The sequence below is a fragment of the Onychomys torridus genome, chromosome 20, assembly GCF_903995425.1.
Source record: "Onychomys torridus chromosome 20, mOncTor1.1, whole genome shotgun sequence".
Lineage (NCBI taxonomy): Eukaryota > Metazoa > Chordata > Mammalia > Rodentia > Cricetidae > Onychomys > Onychomys torridus.
The window spans coordinates 13,509,221-13,532,535 of NC_050462.1; the positions used below are offsets into that span (position 1 = coordinate 13,509,221).

At 39.8% G+C, this 23,315-nt stretch overlaps 1 protein-coding gene across 1 annotated transcript in view; it reads left to right on the plus strand.

Annotated features, from left to right (window-relative positions):
• Nucleotides 1-23,315, plus strand: part of Cdk17 (cyclin dependent kinase 17) — an 81,935-nt gene that overhangs the window by 39,252 nt on the left and 19,368 nt on the right. Inside the window, exons 2-6 of the mRNA XM_036169772.1 lie at nucleotides 9,110-9,256; nucleotides 13,196-13,360; nucleotides 18,237-18,370; nucleotides 19,519-19,644; nucleotides 23,250-23,306. Of these exons, the coding sequence (XP_036025665.1) occupies nucleotides 9,139-9,256; nucleotides 13,196-13,360; nucleotides 18,237-18,370; nucleotides 19,519-19,644; nucleotides 23,250-23,306 (600 nt within the window). The 5' untranslated portion in view covers nucleotides 9,110-9,138. The remainder of the gene's footprint in view (nucleotides 1-9,109; nucleotides 9,257-13,195; nucleotides 13,361-18,236; nucleotides 18,371-19,518; nucleotides 19,645-23,249; nucleotides 23,307-23,315) is intronic.

A 23,315-nucleotide genomic window follows, 5' to 3' on the forward strand; every position in this document is an offset into this window, starting at 1 on the left:
CTGGGGCTGCTGGGAGGTGGCAGAACTGAGAAGTGAGATTAGTTACTCAGCCGCAGGATTGAAGACAATAGTCCATTGACCTTAGGCTTCTTTTTATTATTAAACTATGTCATTGAGTCCCTTCAGAGTTTTAATCTCATGTTAGTTGTTAATTATGCCTGTCTATTTATTCCTAGTATTTTCTAAGCATATTACCACTGTTTTTGATACTTTGCACAGTTGTGGTAGTCTTGACATAGCCTTACTGGGCCCTTCATGTTATACATATCTTTATTTGTATTTATACAACAATAGCTAATATCTGTGAACTCAGCTTCATAAACGTTGACAGTAACTTTCTATGTGTTCTTCTTGCGTTTGCCTACTCAGTAACTATAACGAATGTGTCCCTTAGACTTTGGGATTCAATAAAAATGTGTACAGTTACCAAAGCCAGTGGTTCTGACCCCTCCTAATGCTGCCACCCTTTGATGGAGCTCTTTGTGTTGACGTCGCCCCAACCATGACATTATTTTCATTCGCTACTATTATGAATTGTATCCACAAGTTGAGAATTGATGATCTAAGCAATACTTTTATTTTTAGTTTTGTAAAAGTATTACCAATCCAAGGCTATATTTTGATAAAAATATCAGTCTTGGACAGGGGTATAACTAAGTAGTGGAGTACATTTGATTCTAAATACCAAAGAAAAGGAGAGGTTTATTTTTGAATTACAGTTCAGGAATTTAAATTTTTATCAGATAGTAGTGTTTAACCATCTACCACAGGTGGTGACTGGTTTTAAAGTTCAGGAGATAATCATCAGAGCAAGTATTTTAAAAATGATTCTTTATCTTTCAGTGAAGTTCTGGTTTTATGACTTAAAATTACTTATCAAAATTAATATTATTTGTTTATGTGTATTGGTGGCTTTTTCCCCCTGCATATATGTCTGTGTACCGCGTGTGCATAGTGTTCTTGGAGGCCAGAAGAGGGCATTGGGTCCCAGGAACTGGAGTTCCGGATGGTTGTGAGCCCAGCCATGAGGGTGCTGGGAATTGAACTCCGGTCCTCTGGAAGAACAGCCAGTGCTCTTAACTATTGAGCCATCTCTCCAGTCCCTAAAGTCACTTTTTTTTTTTTTTTTAATCAAAGAGGGTTTGGCAAAATAGGTGTAGCTGGAGTACATGATTTAAAAGAGAAGTTGTTTCATTTGTAAAATGATACTGTGATGTCCTTTGTCTTGTGCTTTCCTTTACTGGGCTTTCCCCAGGTTGTCTGTAGCTGTGTGTCAAGCCGGGCACCACCTCACATAGTTACAGTTGCTCTCCTGGTTCTGTCCAGTGAGATGATGACCTACCTTCTGAACTCACTGAAACAGAACAGCTGTTTAAAATAAAACCCCTTAGTGGGGACTTATCACCTGCAAACTGATATTCGCGATGAGAAAGTATCTGCATTTTGATGATTTTAAAGTCAGGTTTTAATTATATTTTAAGTTTTAGCCTACTGACTAGTAACAAATACATTTGAAAATACGCTTAAAGAAGACAATAAACTTCTTGTAGAAAAAAAATATCTTTTAAAGTCCTAAAGATTTGGGGTTGTGATTTACTTAACTTACCAGGGGCTACACTCTTAGAAGAAACTGACCCTTCTTCTCCCAGCAGCTAAGAATTACCCTTGGCTAGGGGTGAAACTGTCCAGCCCCCCTCCCGCACTGGGTCTTGGTATGTTTCAGGCCTGTACAGGTTTTGTGCACTTTGTGCATTATGGTACCGTATGTGTGGCTGTTCTGCTGTGTCCATAAGACACTGTTTCCTTGCAGCCACCCACCTCCTCTGGCTCATACCCTCTTTCTGCCCCCTCTTCCACAGTGAGCAGTCCCTGAGCCTGGGGAGGAGGGAGCGCAGTGTGTGTGTTCTTCAGGCCTGCACTCTGTAGTCTCTTCTCTATAACTTAACTGCTTGCTCAGCTGGTTGTGGATATCTACTGAAAACAGAGGCTTATCTGATACGTGGAGATGCTTCCATCTATGGCTATAGAGTCTACTGCTGTGTCCATTTAGCAGAAAAATAGTAGTAGGTTCTCTCCCAGGGTCAGTGATCTGGCTAGCCATACATTCTTAGCCCAGGATGAGTTTCATCTTGGGGGGCCAGCCTTAAATCCAAACAGAAAATGGTTGGTTATGCCCATGACATTCATGCCACCATTGGACCAGTGGACATGTCTTACCTGGCTGGTTGTTGTTGTAGTCCACAGAGTTTACATCTGGGCAATGTTGGTCATTACTTCTCTGCTCTCATGATGCATAGCATCTTTCAGCTCCATGAAAGCTAACCAGTAGAGATAACCAGGCCAGTAACAGCTGTTTTCGCCAGATGGTTGGTGTCTTCAGCAATAAGGCCTTATCTCAAGTTGTGGAGGATATCCAAGACCATTGGTAACAGGCTGTAATGTTTGAGGACTTTGGGACCTGGGGTGGGGGTTGGGACACATGACATGGTGCATGTGTTAAAGGTCAAAAGACAACTTGCTGGACTTAGGTCTTTTCCTTCTGCTACACGAGCGCTGGAGGTCAAGTTCAGGTCGTCAGGCTTGGCTCCGTGGCAGTTCCCCCTTACCAGCTGAACCATCTCACTAGCCCCAAGAATTGTTTGGGTTTTGTTACATGGTTTTGATGCTTAGGTTTAGATCATCTATTTTCTTTCCTCTCTGTTTTAAGTTTACTCTTGCATATGGCATACAAGTCCAACTCCATTGTATTCCATTAGAATAGCTGATTTTCCCAGCACTGCTGTTGGAAGACTGTCTTGATGGTTTGTGTGAACTCCTCCTCCTCTGTGTTACTTCTGATGCATGGACTACAATGTTTGGATTACAGAGTGTTTCAGCAGACTTTGTAGTAAGGAAAATAGCCTGCTAATTTTCTTCTGTTGCAAGATCATTGTGATTATTCACGTCTCTTTGGAATACCATATACATTCTAAGGTCTGCTCTCCTGTTGCTTGAAATAAACACTGTTGGGCTTTTGATTGGGACTGTATTGAATAGGTAGAGCCCCTTTGAGTAAGTCAATCTTAACAGATTTGTCTTATAGTCCATGAAAAAAGGATATGTTTTCATTTACATACATCTTTTCTAACTTTATTCAACAATATTTTTTGTTTGTTTCTTGGGATTTTTTTTGTTGTTTTTTTTTTGTTTGTTTTGTTTTGTTTTGAGACAGTTTCTCTGTGTGGCCATGACGATCCTGGAACTTGTCTGTAGACCAGGCTGGCCTTGAACTCAGAGATTGACCTGCCTCTGCCTCTAGTGCTGGGATCAAAGGGGTGCGCCACCGCCATTAGTTTTTAGCATATGTCTGTCATCTCATTGGATAACTCCTAAGGATTGGTATTATTTTTAATACTGTTTGGTTGCTGTTGTAAGTGTATTCTTTTTGTGTGTGAGTACATGTGTGCTGTGTACAATCACACGTGTGCACATATGTGGGGTATGGAGGTGTTGCTCCTCAGGAGTTATCTACCTTGCCTTTTGAGAAAGAATCTCGGGCTGGAGAGATGGCTCAGCTGTTAAAGGCTGGGCTCACAACCAAAAATACAAGAGAAAGAATCTTACCAGTAAATATACCCTGTGCTTGACTTTTCCTCTGTTTTTCTCATCTGTTCTCCTTGGGTGTTAGATCTCCTTACATTGTCCTTTTTCATGAGTCAGTGTTGGTGTTTGGCATGTTCTTGAGATATTTGTTCACTTTATTAGGTTAGTCACTTTCTGGTGCATAAATCATAGATTTTTCTTATATTGTTGTCTACTTAAATAAGTACTAATATCCACACTGTATTTTAAAGTGTTTGTGGCTCTTCAATGCCATAGTGTGTGTGTGAAGTAAGGACAGATTTTAGAGTCTGGTCTTCCTCACCATGTGTGTTTGGAGGATGAACTTCAGTCACCGGGCTTGGCAGCAAGTCCCCACCTACTGAGCCATCTCATCCTCTCACTGGTACTTTTTCTAAGTCAGTGTAACATTTTCAAAGAACCAAATTCTTGTTTTGCTTATCCTCACTCTAAGAACACTTTTTTTTTCTAGTTTTGAATTTAATTTGCTGTTTTCTAATTATTATTATTATTATTATTATTATTATTATTTTGTTGTTGTTGTTGTTTTGAGACAGGGTTTCTGTGGGTAGCCGTGGTTGTCCTGGAACTTGCTAGGTAGACCAGGCTGGCCTCGAAGAGGCTTACCTGCCTCTGCCTCTCAAGTGCTAAGATTAAAGGTGTGCATCACCACCACCTGGTGTTTTCTGATTCTGTGAAGTGTACTATTTGCCTATTAATTTGAGATTTTCTTTTTGATATAGACAATACAGCTAGAACTTTCCTCAACACTTTTGGCTGTACACTGTAAGCTTTGGGGTGTTAGTGTTTTTACTTGTTTCAAGGTATATTCTATAGTCTGTTGTAAGTTCTGTGGCCCCTTAATTAAGATTGTATTATGTTATCTTCACATATTTGTAAACTTTCCTTGTTTGATGCTTAGATTCATTTTATTGTAATCAGAAAAAGATACACACACACACACACACACACACACACACACACACACACACAAACAGGCACTTCTGCCAGGGCTGTAGCTCAGTAGTAGAGCATTTGCCTAGCATGTGCATGCCCCTGGGTTTAACCTAAAAGAGAAAACAATGTCTTCAGAGTTTGTCTTGTGACCTTGTGGTCTGGGCTGCAGTGTGTCCTGTGTGACCTAAGAGGAGGTGTGCACAGTATCCTGCATCTGCCTCTAGGTCTAATACATTAAACTTTCAAGTCCTCTCTTTCTTTTTGTCTGTTTTTTCTAACTATTGTTGTAAGTTGGCTGTCGAAATTTGCAGATTGTTGTAATCCTCTAGCTATATTCCTTCTCCTTTTACTTTACCCTGAAAGCCTCCTTACATCATGTTTTGGGCAACTCTGTTGGGAACAAATATCTTAATTTCTGTTTCATTTTTGAAGTACAGTTTTGCTGACTATAATATTCTTGGTTAGCATTTTCTTTTTCCTTCCAGTATTTAAATATGCTATTCTGGCCTTTAATCTCTAACATGTCATTGGTTTTAAACCATGTTGAGGAACCTTGTGTAGATTAAATCACTTCCCTCTGGCTGCTTCAAGGCTTCTTGCTTTGGGATTTGTACACCTTTAATAAAAAGGTGTCTCAGAATGGATTTCTTTGTGTTTATTCTTAGTAGGTTTTGTATACTCTGCGTTTTTGACATCTGAGTTAGGAGTTTGGGGCCAACATTCATTCATTCATTCATTCATTCATTCATTTATTTGTATTTGTTTCCATTTTGCTGCCCTTAAGGAATTCTCTTGATGCTGAATTCATGTGTGTACTTGATGGGATCCCAAATGTCCCGGGTGCTCAGCTTTTAATTTATTTACCAGAATATTTTTCATTATTTGATGGCAAAATAAGTATTTATTTGTACTGTTGTAAATGATGAATAAAGGGACCCCTCCCAATGTACACGGTTACTCAGATGCACTACAGTAAGAAGCCATTTTTATCCTCTTGCGTCTACTTAAGCCCACCAGGATCTGTTTAGTGTCCTGTTAGCATGCAGCCAACACTCTTTCCCATCTCTAGAGCTCCTTTTCTTGAAACCGGAATTCTCTATATATTATTTCCCACTTTCTAGGTCCTGGAACTTCCATTTTAGTTGTTTTTATATGACTTTGTCTACAATTATGAAGGTATCTTTACATTCTTGTTTCTATGCCAAATTTGTATTTTGCATTGGCAGCATAACTCAGTTTGGACTGACCACTTTTTAGGTGCTCATTGGCCACATTGCCTTATATTTTGGATAGCTGAACTCCATGCTATAATACAGAATCCATATATAGTTGATTATTCTATGGTTTATTATGTAATCCTTATTCTAGAGCAATAGGCAAGAACTGTGGTCAGCAAACTTTAAAATACGCTCTGTTCAGGTTATGTAGTAATGCTATGTAGTTAGACATTAGGGACCATCTGGCTATGTTAGAGATAGTAGGGTCTGAAGTGTTGGTAGGGCATGTGATGATCTGGCTTGAGGCCTGGATTATGACCACTTGCCTCTCATGCATGAGGTGCTGCATTTCATCCCTAGCACTGAAAATAATTATCTAGCATGACTTAGTTTCAAGTGTATAAAGACACTCATATCAAGTGGAGTATTCCAAGGGCTTACAGGTTCTCTTCCAGGAGCCTCTCACAGATGAGCTTCCCTAAGCCTGCTTAGTTTCTCCTCTGCTGGACATGGGGCCTCCTGAACCTTCTTGAAAGGAGGGCTTCTGTAGTGTGAAGTCTTTGTTGTTGTTCTTGTTTTTGTTCTTTGACTTCCAGTCTAGCTGGGAATTCACTGTATAGCCCATACTGTCCTGCCATCAGTCAGCCTTCCAGGGGCTGGAGTTATAGGTGTGAGCCACCATGCCTAGCTCTAGCATCCGGTCTTAGGGGAACAAAATGATAGTTGAGAGTGACTAACTTAATTCACTTAAATGTCTAAGATGTTGAAACAGATGTCTGAATTACTACTGACTGTCATGGTAGGTAGAGCTGTATCCAGAGGTGCAGCTATCATGAGTGAAGCGGATAGCATTTATTAGGACGTCTACAGTTAGCAGCACATTTAGGGCATGTCTACAGTTAGCGTGTTTCTTTGGAATCAGTTTAAGCTTGCTGGCCTGCCTCCTACTGACATCTGTATATTATCTTGTCTAACCCATACCGAAGCTTCCATTTTGCCTATGATGGGTAACTAAGTGAACTGAAGTCCAGCTGAAACCACTAGAAAGCTAGGGGAATGAGACCATTTTGAAGGGGTATAAGGCTCTCAGTCAGTCCAAACTTGAGTAGAGATTCAGGAGGGAAGATAGGGAAACACTGTCTTTCTGCTGTTGGTGAGTGAATTGACTTTCAAACAGCCTTTAAACTGTTCTCAGTGGGAGGATACAGGTTGAGCAGGGCATAGAGAAGAGCAGAAAGCAACCATTGACATCAACAGAGCCTCCTGGTTTGTGCTGCTGCTGTTGTTACTCTGGCCCTAGATTACAGTCGGAGACTCTTGAAGGACTTTACCAAGTGACGATGCAGGAGAGGGGCAAACTGTCTGAGGCTCATTCTCCAGCAATCTCTGTCCTTCCCTCAGTGGATTGTGGTCATCTGCTCATCTGCTTCTGCTTGGATATCCAGCTAGGAGAAAAATGAATAAAGCCTCAGTGGAGGGAGACGGCAGCATCTGAACCCTGTACATGGCTCCAGTTTCACATCCTCCTCGTTCACGTAGCATGTCTGGCATTTAGTAAAATACTGCTACCCACACAACAAAAGGAGAAAAACCCAACACCAGAAACAGATCAACAGGTTATACAGACCGGGGTTATAGACAGGAGCTTTAACATACGGTGATTAATATGTTCAGGAAAATAGATGCTGAGCTGAGAATTTCACTAGAGAACTGGAATCTATAGAAAAGAATCAGAGGGGGGTTCTATAACTGAAGAGATAGATGAACAGCACAAGTGGATGGATTTCATCACGGGTCACACACGGGTGGGAGGAAGGATGATGGCAGGTTCCTAGGCACTACTCAACACCACTTTGTCTGGCTCGGTGTCAGGACTAAACCCAGCTATGGCACGGGTGCTTTTTAGACTGATTAATCAACGTGTCTTAAGATTTTAGAGCTTGGAGATGAAGAGAAACCGTATTAGATTATAGTCGCAATACTTGCCTTTTAATGTGTATGGTTTCATATTTTATTCTGGCGGTGTTTTTAAAATGAGAGTAAATACATAGCAGAGAATGGTCAAATATGAAGTTATCAGTTACAGATTTGTGTTTGTGTTTCCCAGGCTTCGAGCAAACAAAAAACTTTCCATAAGTCACCTGTTCAGCAAACCTAGAGTATCCCCTTAGAATGGGAAATTAAATAGAATACATACAGAAAACATATAAACAGCTGGATTTATTTTATTTTATTTTATTATTATTTTTTTTGAGCTGAGGATCGAACCTGGGGCCTTGCGCTTGCTAGGCGAACGCTCTACCCACTGAGCTAAATCCCCAACCCCCAGCTGGATTTATTTTAGCATGAGATGTTGTAAAGGCTTTTGTTTGATTTGATTTAGAATAATAACCTTCATAGCTTGCAAGGCGATCTGGTAAATTTGGTTATTATTTAGCTCAGTGGTAGAGCGCTTGCCTAGCAAGCGCAAGGCCCTGGGTTCGATCCTCAGCTCCAAAAAAAAAAAGAGCAATTAGAAAGAAGGTGCAGGTCTTGTGGAGTTGGTTAAGGGAGCGCGTTCCTTGCTTTTCACTTAGTAGGCTCTGCTGACTCTAGTCAGATGGGAAAGAATATTGCCAGTTACATTGACATCCGTAAACTGCAACATGCATCCCGACTCCAGAAATGTTGTCATTTAGAAGACAAGGCAAACGTTGATCTCACCTCCAAGTCTTAGCTCTGTTTGCTGGCATTTGATGATTTGCTCAGGGGAGGTCTCTGAGTGTTCTCCCTACCGTGAAATGGGACGGGACAGATCTGACTCTCCTGGATGGTAGCTGAGACTTGTGAATGGAGCTAGCATCAAATAACAGTCCATTTTCACCCCAGTTTTCAGAGGGTGCTGTGCAGGGGTCTCATCACTTCAGATCTCATCACTCTTGTCTCCGCAATTCAATAAAAATGTTTCCCTTCGTTGGGCGGTGGTGGCACACACCCTTAATCCCAGCACTCATGAGGCAGAACCAGATGGATCTTTGTGAGTTCGAGGCCAGCCTGGGCTACAGAGTGAGTTCCAGGATAGCTAGGGCTACACAGAGAGAACCTGTCTCGAGAAGAAAAAAAAAAACAAAGGAAAAAAAAAAGAAAAAATGTTTCCCTTCTATTGATGCCATCTAAATATAGCATTAATCAAATTACATATTTTTGAACAAAAAGTGCCGATTCTGTGATGTTTGCTGGAATTGAGGGTTCCTTAATATATTCCTATTTTGAAGATTCACTCTAAGCCCAGAATGACAGTTTTCTTGAGGAATAAAATAATTAAAACTTCAATTTCGCTTGTTCTTGACTTTCAGAAGTTTTCACGCAGCGTCCAGCTGGTAGGATGAAAAAGTTTAAGAGGAGACTGTCCCTCACGCTCAGGGGAAGCCAGACGATCGATGAGTCGCTGTCGGAGCTGGCTGAGCAGATGACGGTGGAGGAGAGCAGCAGCAAAGACAACGGTAATGGGGGTGGGGAGGGCGGGTGGGGGCCGGCTAGCTGCTTCCTGAATACAGCTGAAGCGTGCTGTGCAGAGAAGCCGATGTGGCTTTGGTTAAATCCTTCTTCGGTTTTTTGGAAACAAAAGACTAACTTGAATATTGGCTAATAGAGTCTGCTCTCATCCCCAATGAGATGGACTGCCCATGTACTTGGTCTCCTACTCCTGTGGATACCTTTTTTTTTTTTCTTTTTAATTAGTTCTATTATAAAAATATTTTTAAATTAGTTCTATTATAAAAATTATTCTATTAGAATATAGTCTATACAATTATCGTGGTTGTTAAATAACTATTGGTAAATTAACATTTAAATATTTTATAACTTGAGCAAGTTTGTAAAGTTCTTGTTTGTAGCTTTATCCTGGTTTATAGCATTCTGGATGTGTGTGCACTGACTGTCTTTATAGATTACAAGGTTCATCAGATGAGTGAGTTTACAATTTTCCTATTTAATGTACCACAGTGTGTTCATAGTATTTGATAAGTTGAATGACTTAAAATGTAAACTTGGTGAAATTTTTAGAACAAGGTGATACAGTCAAAGCCAAAATAGCCCTAGGAACGTGCTAGTGACCAGGAAGGAGCTCATAAAAATGGCTAGTAACGAGCCACGGTTTGCAGCGTCTGCAGAGCTTCCCTTCCTGTACTTGAAATTCTGGTTGGAGATCTCAGGCAGTGATTGAAAGCCTGAATGCCTGCCCCATTGCAGGTAAATGCTTGTGGTGTGAGGCAGACGAGGGTTCTGTAGGTTAGCAGTCGTGGGGTGGGACTGCGGATGTCCCAACGCACTGAAATACTGCTTCAGCAACATCAAGAAGTCAGATTTGCCTCCCAGGCGTCAGAGACTTCGCTTTCCTACTCAGACAAATCATTATTTGTTGAACGTATTCCCTCGTGTCGGCAGAGCCGAGACCCTTGCTCCACGCCTGCAGCCTTGCGCCAGTTCTCACGGTCTGCTTGGTTTGCAAATGCTTTCCTGGATGGTTTGGTTTCTGACAGAAGGGGAGAAAAATGAGCTCCAGAAGAAATTTAAGACAATAATTTGGATATCATTCTATATGGGTAGTAAAATTTGTACGTGGCTTAAATCTTGAAGATGATTTTGTAATATTTATCCCCCTTATAAAGGGTTCTGTGAGCTACATGTAGCAGAATCCTACTGTCCTCCCAGACCCCCGTTGACTCCTTGGTGGCGATAGTGGTTGAGTCCAGCTTGCTCATTCTTGTGTTAGAAATGTCTGGCCAGGCAGGGTATTTGCAGTGATGCTCAGGGATGAAAGAGGCAGTGTCCATCATGGTACCTGGCTTCTGGAATGTATTCCTAATGAACATCTGATTACCAGACAAACTGTTTTCTTAAAATCAAGTCATGGAAAATGCACTGACTTTATTTGGAGAGGTAATTAATAATTTAAACTAATTGAATATTTTCTGAAATACCTTAGTAATTATCTTAAAATCTCATTAGTTTGTAACAAATGGTTAGCGTTTCTATTTCTGTATAGAGACACCATGACCACGGAAACTCTTGGTTTTTTCAAGACAGAGTTTCTCTGTGTAGTTTTGATGCTTGTCCTGGATCTTGCTCTGTAGAGCAGGCTGGCCTCGAATTCACAGAGATCCGCCTGGCTCTACTTCCGAGTGCTGGGATTAAAAGCATGCACCACCACCGCCCAGCCACAGCAACTCTTATAATGGAAAACATTTAATTGGGGCTAGTTTACAGCTTAAGGATTTAATCCATTATCTCAATGATGGAATGTAGGCAGACATGGTGCTGGAGAAGGAGCTGAGAATTCTATATCTTGATCTCCAGGGAGTAGGAGTAACTGTGTGTCACACGGGGCTTAGCTTGAGCAAAGGAGACCTCAAAGCCCACCCCCACAGCGACACCCCCCCCAACAAGGCCACGCCCACTCCAACAAGGCCACACCTCCTAATGGTGCCACTCTCTTGGGGGTGGGCATGCATTTTCTTTCAAACCATCAGAGGTAAAATGTTAAAAATACCTAATATTTTAAAAATAGTTTAGGTTGTTTATTTGTAACAGACAGTGAAAAAGAAAAATAGGAATGCTGTTGGAACTCTTCCTCATCAGAGTGACTTGATGTCATACTTAAGACATAGTCAGGCATTGATTCCTCTTTGGCATGACTACCATAGTCAGTTGGTGTTTATTTTCTGTGTATAATATGGATTTCATCTACAGTTTTGACAGGAATTCTAAGTCTGTTGTTGACCACGTCAGTGCCTACTAGCTATATATAGTAAATACCTTTTTCCCCCTTAGAGAGTTTTTCCCTTCCTCTTTTGTTTTTGATATAGAACTACACAAGATAGGTCGCACACAGAGATAGAGTTCATGTGAAAATGCTGCATGAGAATGTATGTGGACTGGACTATTTAAAAATCTTACACAGAATGTAATGGATTTACAAAGCAAAAGCAGTCATTGTCTAGTTTGAAACAGTGGCAGGCTGTAACTTCTGACTAAACTGCCCCAGAGTGTTTTTGATTTCCTGTCTCTAGTTTGATCACAAGCATGGCCAAGAGAGCTGTTATACTTTGATTGTGTGTAGGCATGTAGCTACATGTCATGTACAGTAACAAAATGGAGAAGTTCACACTTGTAGGGTTGTAATTATATAAGCATCTTAGAAAGATTCTAACGAACATGGCACCTTTGCTCATCATCTGTGGTATTCCTCGCAACCAGAATTGGAGAGATTTCTGTAGTTTTAATAACTGTATCACATTTTGAAGGCTTAAACTCAGTTTAAGATGTTCTGCTATAATTGTAATTCATAGTACAGGGTGTAGCTAGGACGTTTGCATGTTAACTGCTGGACTGAATCCAGGAAAGAAGAATCTTGAATGTTATAGATGAAATTTGAAATCAGTTTGTAAAAATAAGCTTAAAGTTGTTCATCTTGACCACTCTACACATACTGGCCCTAATGTAGAACAGCTTTATTCAAATCTAAATTGGAAATCATAAGTGGAGGTAGAAGATGTTATTTCTAAAATACCTACTGTGAAAGATAACTAAGAAATTGTATGTTTTGTTTTATTTATATGTTTGCTTTTGTAGCACCAAGAGTTGGACTTGACCTCTCATCTGCTGGGCAGTCACTGTACCACTGAGCTGTGTTCCCAACCCTAAGAGTTCAGTTTTTAAAAATTGTCAAAATTAATTTGTTTCATTTTCTTTAAAAGTTCAGCATAGAATTACCATATGGACCAGCAGTTCCATTTTGGGGGATATACTTAATAGAATTGAAATAGGTGTTCAAACAAAATACCACTAAGATTCTTCCTCACGTATAGCTAACTGATTGTGATGTACTATATTGTCAGATGTTCCTGCTCGGTAATGGGTCTTTGCTTGTTTAAAGATTATTTATATAATAAAATACCAAATTTGGAGCAATTATCTCTGCCTCCATATTGATATACATTTAAGTATTTCTGCTTTATTCACAATTGACTTACCTTTCTGAACGTCTAACATTAGAGGTATAAATTTCTTTAGGTATGGATTATGTGTGTTACATTATATAGCATATTTAACCGTGAGACACATGTAAGATAGCACATGGAATAGAATCAAAATAATTCTAAGATGTAAGTTATTTGATAATAAAAAAACTTGGTGGAGTATATTAGTGATTGTTAAGCAGTTTGGGTCATTGAAACAACTTAAAATATTAAGATATTTTCTATAAGTATATTTTTCATAGAAATTATTTGAACTCTAGCACTTTGAATAAATAGCCAAAGAAGTGAGTTTACATGCAAATGATCTTCATTAAAACCTTTTGTTTTGTTTTCTTAATCTTTCTCATATGATGCTGACTCTTGCGATGATTGTGGAATGACTCCTGGATACCGTGAACACAGAGCCTATTGTGAAGAATGGCAGGCCTCCAACATCCCACAGTGTACATTCCTTCCTTCATCAGTACACAGGGTCCTTCAAGAAGCCCCCATTGCGAAGACCCCACAGTGTTATCGGAGGAAGCCTTGGTTCCTTCATGGCAATGCCCAGAAATGGAAGCCGGTTAGGTAATGTGGTTCTGTCGCATTTGACTTTCTGGTTGTAGGACATGTACACTGGGTATTAGTTGTATGGAGAAAAAAGATGGAGGAGTGTTAATACCATAGAGAAATAATGTTTGCATGTCTAGTCATCCAGAAGAACCTCCATAAAAAAGCAGACAAAAGATTTCAAACTGTGACTAGTATGTTTAACTCTCATACTGTGTCATAGTATATAGTCATACTTCAGTAGCTCTTCAAATCATTACCACATAATGGTCCAGTACAAGAAATAGATTTTCACCTGGTTTGTTATTCTTTTGCCTTTATGTCCTTAGCAATATCTAGGGAAAATATCTGCAAGTTTTTGTGTATTTCATGTCTCTGATCTTTTTTGATAGTAGTATATTATGTTTTGGTTTTAAGAGCAATTTTAAACATTGATGTTTCACTGTCCCACTAGGTAATTGTATTTTTCTAATGATCCTGAATATGTAATTCTACTGTTTGCTTTATTTCTTACCACTGTAGGTTACTCCCTGGTTCATTTCCGTAGTTTTAAGATTGAGCCTCCCTACAATGTGGTTTCATCTGTAAGAAATGTGCCATTTTCCCTGTCATTACCGCACAAAGAATGGTGTGCTGGAAACACCTTGAGCTGGTTCATGAGAGATGATTGCTAAGGTTGATAAGGTTTAGAGTTAAGCAGCTAAATTTAAAAAACAAAGGTAGTTAGAATTCCAAAGCCATCCCCTGTAACTGCTTTACTGCTGTCCAAGATTATCTACTCTTGGAGGGTTATTTGCATTGTGTGTTGGTAGTGATAATACTACATAATGGTGTGCCATTGTTTGCCATTGTACATTTCTCCCAGTGTCACATGCCCAATAATACTATGCCAATACTTTGAAGTCAGCCGTGAAAGGAGTTTTTTTTTGTTTGTTTGTTTTGATTTTTTTGTCTTTTTTTGGTTTTTCGAGACAGGGTTTCTCTGTGTAGCTTTGCGCCTTCCCTGGAACTCACTTGGTAGCCCAGGCTGGCCTTGAACTCACATAGATCTGCCTGGCGCTACCTCCCAAGTGCTGGGATTAAAGGCTTGTGCCACCACTGCCCGGCTTGAGTACTTATCTTTAAGAAACCTGGTATTGGCTTGTAATTGTCGGTTGTGTAGACAAGAGGTTGGTTAGTAAATGTTTTAGGTTTTATGGGCTGTAGTCTCTGTTGAATATTCTTTTTCTGTGGGTAGAAATCCTTTAAATATGTAACAAACGTTTTTAGTTTAGGAGCAATATGAAAATGTCTGTTCTTGCGTGGCAGTGATAGCACACTATCGCTCAGGAGACAGAGGCAGGCAGATCTCTGTGAGTTCAAGGCCAGCCTGGTCCACAAAGTGAGTTCTAGGACAGCTAGGGCTAAGAGAAACTCTGTCCCAAAAAACAAAACAAATAAAAATATCTAGTTAAGGTAGTAATATTGAAAATGTTAGTAATGTACATGGAATTTAAAGTGTATTATGTCTTTGTTAGTTTAATGGTATGTGGCACAAAAGTTGGATAAGCAAATACTCTAGTTCTTGATATTCTTCACATTTCAGCAAAGTCCTGTAACCCACTAACAAATTAGTGAAGTTCTGACCACAGCCTTCATCATTTCATTCCACTTGCATCTTGAAGGAGACGGAACTCCCTTGGTTGAGTCAGATGGTTCTCAAGTGTCTGTTCATGTCTGAGATTAATACCTTTGCTCTGTCGTCCTTCACAACAGGAGCGGTTGGCTTTTTGTTTGCCTGTGGCTTGGTTGGTTGGTAGTACTGGGGAATTGAACCTCTGACTCACTAAGACATGCTATACAAATGCTAAATCATTGAGCTTACATGGCCTTGCTGTTTGTCCAAGCAGGCCTTGCACTTGTGAGCTCTCAGCAGATTTTTGATATTTTAGAGGCCACAAACTTAATTTTGTAATGATCGATATTCAGCGAATAATGCTTGGAACACTCAACCGAAATAGTGTCTTGCTATGTAGCTTCAGCTGGCATCTTCTGTCCCACCCTCCTGCCTTAGTTCTGGAGTTCCGGGACAACAGGCGTGTGCCTCCACATCCTTCTTGCTACTGGTGGGTAGCAGCTTTTCAAAAAGACTATTCTATGAGTTGGCTCCATTTTATTGTTGACCTAATGACATTTAATGGAAGGATAGTCACAAGGAGCGAAAGGCCAGGTCTGCAGCTGTGTGTCCCAGCCCTCTGATCTGAAAGTCAGTTACCCTTGGAAGTCTCTGATTCCTAGAATTTGGAAAATGAGTACTTCTCAAAGAACTATTTTGAGTCTGCAATTTTATTCAATTCTTGATAATAATTTGAATGATTTTTCTTGTAATTTTTTTCATAATTTGAAACTATAAAGAGATTTTTCCCCCTCCTACCTCTGCCCCCCTAGTGCTGGGATTAAAGGCATGTGCCACAATGCCTGATGGCCTAGTGTGCTTTCTACTGCTGTGAGAAATACCGTGATCAAAAGCGACTTGGAGAGAGGGGGTGTTGTTTTCATTTTTTGACCAATACATCCCAAATCACAATCCACTGTGGAGGGGTATCAAGGCAGGAACTCAGGAATGGCAGGAACCTGGAGACAGGAACTGAAGCAGAGACCATGGAGGGACTCACTCACTTCCTTGCTCCATGTGGCTTGTTGATTTTGCTTTTACATACAGCCTTGGGCCACCTGCCTGCAGTTGTACCACCCACAGTGGGCAGGCTCCTCCTGTATCAATTATTAATCAAGAAAATCCTCTACAAGCTTTTCACAACAGTCTGATGGAGGCAATTTCTCAATTGACTTTCTCTTTTCCCAAGTGACTCTAACTTGAGTCAAGTTGACAAAAGAACTATCAGTACAATTAAACCCTTGTCATTTGACAAACACATCATCATGAAGCCCCAACCTTTCCTTTTCTTTTTTGTCCCCAAGATATCATACTAATATTACTATTATATAACTATAAAGCATTATATATACATATTTGTATATGTGTATGTGTATATATATACATTTTTTGAGCTGAGGATCGAACCCAGGGCCTTGTGCTTGCTAGGCAAGCGCTCTACCACTGAGCTAAATCCCCAACCCTTATAATATATCTTTAAAAGCCCCATAGTTTTAAAAATATTCAAATACTTTTTGAAAAATCCAGCCTCTTTAAAATGTCCATCCACATCTTTTAAGTCCAAGGTCTCTCAATTCGAGGGTATGTAAAATAAAAAGGGTTACATTCTTCTTATTCAAAGAGGGAAGAAACGGCAGAGTTACGATAAAATTAGAGCAAATCCAACATCTAACAGTGTACATCAACGCCTTTAGCTAAATGTCCAGCATCTAGGATTCATTCCCTCATGATCCTCTGGGCACTAAGTTAGCTCCACCCCTTCTGCTGTGCCATCCATGGCACATGCAGCTAATCTCACAGGCTCAGGTTGGTTTCACTGCACACCTGCCTCTGCCCCTGGTAGTTGTTCCACAGTCCTGGACTCTAGTGTGTTCGGGTCTCACTGTAACTGGGCACCAATGGTGTCGTCATCTGACCTCTCTCCAGATTCCTTCAGTCTTGGGCTTTCCACTGCAGCTGAGACTGCACATTCATCAATGGCTCCTCCTGGCCTTTCATAGTGCCAGTTGCTCTCAGGTGCTCTCCATGACCCCTTCAATCCTGCAGCTCACCTGCTGCCAACACCTGTAACACACGGGAGACTATTACACACCACCAACATTGGCTGCCAGCTTGAAATGCAGCTTTGGCTCCTTCTGGACCACGGCTCTGTATGGTGACCCCGAAGAAACACTTGCCAGAAGATTTTACCTCAGTGATGCTGGTCTCTACATCACCACCCCTGCTTTTCACCCCCAGCTGACCAGAAACCACAGATTCAAAATTCAGAATCTATGAAAAGCTTGATAGAACGCTTGCCTTCCCCTTAACGTCACAAGCCATGCCTCCCATCACCTGTTGCTCTCAGCCTTCTTCTGACTTAAGTGCTAATGGCTTTTCCAGCCCAAAGTTTCAAACGTTCCTACAGTCTTTCTCCAAAACAACACGGTCAGTTCTGTCTGAACAACAGCCCACAATCCTGGTTCCTCTTTTTTCTGTCTTAGTTTGCTTTGTGTTGCTGAAATGAACATCATGGTCAAAAGCAACTGGGGAGAAAGGGCTTATTTGGCTGACACATCTTAGTCACAGTACATCTTCCAGGGAAGCCTGGGCAGGGACTCAAGCCGGGCAGGAACCTGGAGCCAGGAACTGAGGCAGAGACCACAGAGAGGAACTTTTCTCACTGGCTTGCTCAGCTTGATTCCTTATACAAATAAGGACCCACAGTGGGCTGGGCTCTCACATCAGTCATTAATCAAGAAAATTCCCCACAAGCTGGCCCATAGGGCAGTCTGATGGAGACATTTCCTCAGTTGACCATAGCTTGTGTCAAGTGGACTAAAAACTAAAGAGCACACCTGGCCTGAGATACTTCTCTTGTGAGGAATTTATGTTTTGATCTGTCAATTACATATCTATGTAATCAGAATATAGATGACTTTCAATACTGTGATTTCCAATTGTTGACTGTCTCGTTTTTCTTGTAATGATAATAAATTATAGTATATAAAGATCTGTATTTTAGGGCTGGAGAGATGGCTCGAGGTTAAGAGCACTGGCTGCTCTTCCAGAGGTCCTGAGTTCAATTCCCAGCAACCACATGGTGGCTCACAACCATCTGTAATGAGATCTGGCGCCCTCTTCTGGCCTGCAGAAATACATGCAAACAGAACATTGTATACATAATAAATAAATAAATCGTTCAAAAAGAAAAAAAAATCTGTATTTTAAAGGAAAGCAATGCTTCCTCTTCTGTTGCAGATATTGTTCATGAAAATCTGAAAATGGGATCAGACGGTGAGAGTGACCAAGCTTCTGGGACATCATCTGATGAAGTCCAGTCCCCTACAGGGGTCTGCCTCAGAAACCGTGTACACAGACGGATCTCAATGGAGGTAACTGTTTCAAATACCCCTCTGTGTGAACACTGGTGTTTATAAAGCACACGCAGGGAGCAAATAGAGGCTCATCTGAAACTCTTCATGAAGGCAAATGGCACTCCCACAAGAGCTGCTGCTTTGCCTGAGTGAGCTGGAGTCTGATGGTTCTTTTTTCTAATTACCACCCTAAGACAACTGTACATTAATTACAGTTCACATTCTGCAGAAAGCATTTTCTTAATCACTCCTTTTCACTAGTCATCCAGACACTGTAGTTTATATATATGTTCTGATTTTAAGAGGTATAAATAAACCAGAGCCAGATTGTTTGGTAGATTTAAGTTATTTCTCTATGTAAAAGAAGAAGGAGTTGGGGACTGCAGAGGTGGCCCAGCAGTTGAGAGCATTTGCGGCCCTTGCAGAAGACCCAGGTTCAGTTCACAGTGCCCATGTGGTTCCAGGGGACCTGCTACTCCCTTCTGGCCAGTGAGGGCACCAGGCACACACACAGTTCACATACATAAATGCAAACAAAACATTTGTAAACATACATTCATATTTAACCTCACACAACTCGTTTTATTTTAAAAAATATAGTCTTACGGACAGAAGTTTGTCATGACTATTATTTCAGTATATCCTATAAGTTAAAAGTTTGTCATGACTATTATTTCATAAGTTAAAAGCTTTCTGCAGTGATGCTGAGTATGGGTTTTTGTTTTTGTTTTTTGTTTTGTTTTTCTGCGCATGTTTTAAAATAAAACTTCAGTGGGCTTAAAGAGATGGTTCAGCAGGGAACAGTCCTTGCCGGCAAGCCTGTAACCTGAGTTCAGTCCCTGGAATCCCCGTGGTGGAAGGAGAGAACCGACTCCTGCCAACTGTCCTCTCCTTACTTAAGTGATTACATTCTGTGGTAGGCTGCTTACTTCTACATGGAGTATGATTGCAGAGTAAAGTTCAACTTAAATTTGCTAAAGGAGTTACTGAGCCTTTTTAAACCCATTTCTGTAAAACCCCTTATTTGCCTTTGGTTATAATAAGTATTTTTGCCTTAAGTAATTTTGGAACTGCAAGAAAAAACTTCAGTTACTTACCACTAAAAAATAATGTGCCTAGGCGCGTGTATCTGAAGTCTAATGCCCTGGTCTTGCTGGTTTGTGTAGGACTTGAATAAGCGGCTGTCCCTGCCTGCAGACATCAGGATACCTGATTGCTACCTGGAGAAACTGCAGATCAGCAGCCCACCCTTCGACCAGCCCATGAGCCGCAGGTCCCGGAGAGCTTCCCTGGTAAGTTCTGGCCTCGCGCTTGCCATGAGGATGGCTTGTTGGTTCTCTTTTTCCCTTTTTCCTTTGTCATTTTTCTCTTTCCCCTCCTCCCTACCTCCCGCTCTTTCTTCCCATCTTTTCCCATTTCATAACTTTCTTAAACACAGGGATCTGCTAGACAAATGCTCTGCCATTTATTTGTACCCCCAGCCCTGAAATTGATTTTTACATGTAAATTTGAAGTTACTCACTCAGTCTTATTACATTATTGTCTGCATTTTGTCATGGTGTATGGCAGCCGGACTTAAGCCCTATCTTAGTTTTGGATGTATCTGCGGATATATGTGCCCCGTGTGCTAGACGTGCAGTCGTATACAGCAAAGTACCCAACCCCAGTTACAGCTCAGTGTATTTGTGTGGTGGTGTCATACTCTGTAACCAGTACCCAGATGAATAAATGAAAGCTTTAGACACTTTTCTGTTACTTTTCTCTTTACTTAATACCCTCCTTCCTCAATTTACCCATAATCCCTGCTTTCAGATAACGAAGATTAGTTTTACATACTTGGTCATACTGTGTTGATTGTACTCTTCATAGTGTGATTTTATATCTGAGCCTTTTTAGTATTCAAAAACATGATCATACTTGTTTTTTAAAGTACTGAATACTTTACTGTGCGACATTTTTCTTTGAGAGAGGGTTTTGGCTGGTTTAGAACTCGCTGTGTAAATCAGGGTGGCCTCACTCAGCCACTTTGCTCAGCCTCCTGAAGTGTTGGGATCACAAACGTGTTCTACAATACCTAAATCCGCTTCCTGCTTCCTCTCGTCTAGTCTCTTGAACTTTGTAGTTATGACTATAGGTTATAAACTGTATTTATACAAATATAAAAGAAATACGTGTTCTTATCATACAAAGTTGATATAATGTTACTATAAAATCACACCCTAGCAGGTTGGGGATTTAGCTCAGTGGTAGAGCACTTGCCTAGCAAGCACAAGACCCTGGGTTCAGTCCTCAGCTCTGGGTTAAAAAAAAAAATAATTGCAACTAAAATCACAGCCTGTCTATAAGTGTACAAAATGAGTTTCTGTAGTCACTTACTTTGTTCAGTGTTAAGTCTGTGAGTTTCATCAACTTGTTGATTGTAGTCCTGGTCTGTTCTCACTGTTGTGTGGTGCGCAATTGTATAAGTATACCATCTTTCTTGAATGTGTTAGACTTTATCCATCCTGTACTTACAGTCTTTAAGCTTGTTTTTAGGCTTTGGTTATTATCTGATAGTACTTCTGTTACCATTCCTGTGTGTGGTTTTGGTTATGTTACTAGATCCTAAGTAAGTTAGAAATCTCTCCTAATGCTTGCTATCACTTACAAGTTATACTGTTAAAGGGTAGACCTAGTATAACTTACCTTATGTATAATTTCAGATTTGTATGCTTTTGTTATAAGAGTAGTCTGGACAGTAATTTGCTTAGACTGAAAAGTTATTTCTTGAAGTAATGAATTATTCTCTTGGAATAAATTACCCTAAAAAATCTTCATTTGTATGAAGAGCACATTATATATTCTTAATATTGTATTAAAATATAGGCTTCTGAAACCATCTCTGATTGTTTTTATGATGCCTGTTGGTAGAGCCAAGTGCAGATTGTTAGCGCAGGAAAGTGTGCACACCACCATCTTGTTTACACTGTATGCTCAGCACCTGGCATTGTTCTCGGTGAGGGTTCAATAAATGGGCTTGTCTTTTGTCTTCTGAATACTGTATGCAGGGGTGGCAACAAGCTGCTAACTTTTGTTAACTATGTGTTAATTATTATTAATCTGTCAGGTTTAACAAAAAATACAGGCAAATTTTTCTAAAAATTCCACTTAGAGATTCACTAATTGCTGTTTAGATAATAATTGTTGAGTCCACTAAGTTGAAGATTCCTTAGGGGCTTGAGATTGTGTCAGTATCCTCTGCATTAGGACCTGACAGCCTATCTGATGTCACTAGTGTGAATCCTTCTGTCAGATTTCCTGGCCATCTACATGGGTGGAACTCAGTAGTGCTGTTCATCTTCTAGAATACAACTTGAATAATTGATTCTAGTCTTCACTTTCTCTTAGAGATGTATGCTTACTTTTCATTGGCACGTATTCTACATATTTATGGGGTGCAGGGTGACATTTCTGTACATGTGCACAATGTGCTTTGATTAGAGTAAGCAGCATATTTATTACCAAAATATCTATTTCTTTGTCAGCAATATTTAAAATATACTAGGTATTTTGACATATACTATTATTGTTGACTGTAGCTACTTTGTGTGTATATATGGTACGTGAATGTGTGTGTGTTTGTGAATTTGGGCACATGCACATGTATCATGTGTGTGATATATACTAATAATGTCACTGTATTTCATTCTCTAAAGAGCGACTCTTTGCTATATTAATTTTTGATGCATCTGTTATATTTCATTCCATGTGTATAATACTTGGTATTATAGTAATTCTAAAACATTTTGTTTATCTAGCTCCTAGTTTTTTGTCAGAGCCTTATGTCATCTTTAAAGCAAACCTGAGTATTTTTGTCATAGTCACTCCTGGACCACGTGTGGGGAGTTTGCAGGGTTCGGTAGCATGCCTTCACTCTAAAAAGACAAGTGGGGAAAAGAAGTCATTATTCCTGAGAAAAAAGTTCTTAGCCGACAGTTGCAGTTTCCCATGTGCCTTTCATTGATGATGGTATTTGAAGATGCTTCAGTGATGCTCACTGTTTTGTTCATCCTAGTTTGAATTTATTCTCAATGTAGTGTTGTTCACTCTGTAAAAGGGAACAAGAAAAATTCACTACCATTTGAATTAAAATATGAGAATTCTGAGGATACCATCATGTATAAAACATTTTGATATAGTTTCTATGAACTTGGCAATTAGTTTTTTTACATGAACTTTTACATAAAAGATAATTCAGAATCAAGTTATTCTGTACCAGATACTTAGATGTTTATTGTATTTTCTAAATTGAAACATAAAACTTCATTTGTATCTAGAAAGTGTTTCTATTGTAATTTTACCTCATTTTCAGCATTATTGATTGCAAAAAGTAAAGCCTTAATACCAAGTCATAGATATGATGGTTCTAAAACTTGATTTTTCCTATTTTTTTCCATAAGAATACCATATACATACAAAAAATCATTAAGAATTCAAAAACAAACAAACCATACTTAGTCATTTAATAATAAATCTGTGACTAAAAATTCTGGTCTGCTAAAACCAAATTAAGTAGTGCTATAACATGTGTTTTAGCATGACATGTATGTATCATTGTAACAGACACCTAAGAACAGCTCTTGTGAGGGAAGTCTGCAGATTGATTGGGGTTTCAAATGCCTGTGGTGCCTGCACATTTTAGAGGTTTACATGTTCATTAAAGAAAGATTAGTCAGTTCTTATATAGACTATTTTAATGATTAACTGTGCTATTTTTAAACCTTCTGATGTTGTAATAACAAATGTATTTTAAAGCTTGCCAGGTGTTCAACAGTTTCTACTTTTTAGAATAGAGTTAGAAATTAGAAGATGTAAAGGTTTAAGAACAGATGCTAAATTCACAATTGTTTGCTTTCAGTCAGAGATTGGGTTTGGGAAAATGGAGACCTACATCAAATTGGAAAAACTTGGAGAGGTGAGTACA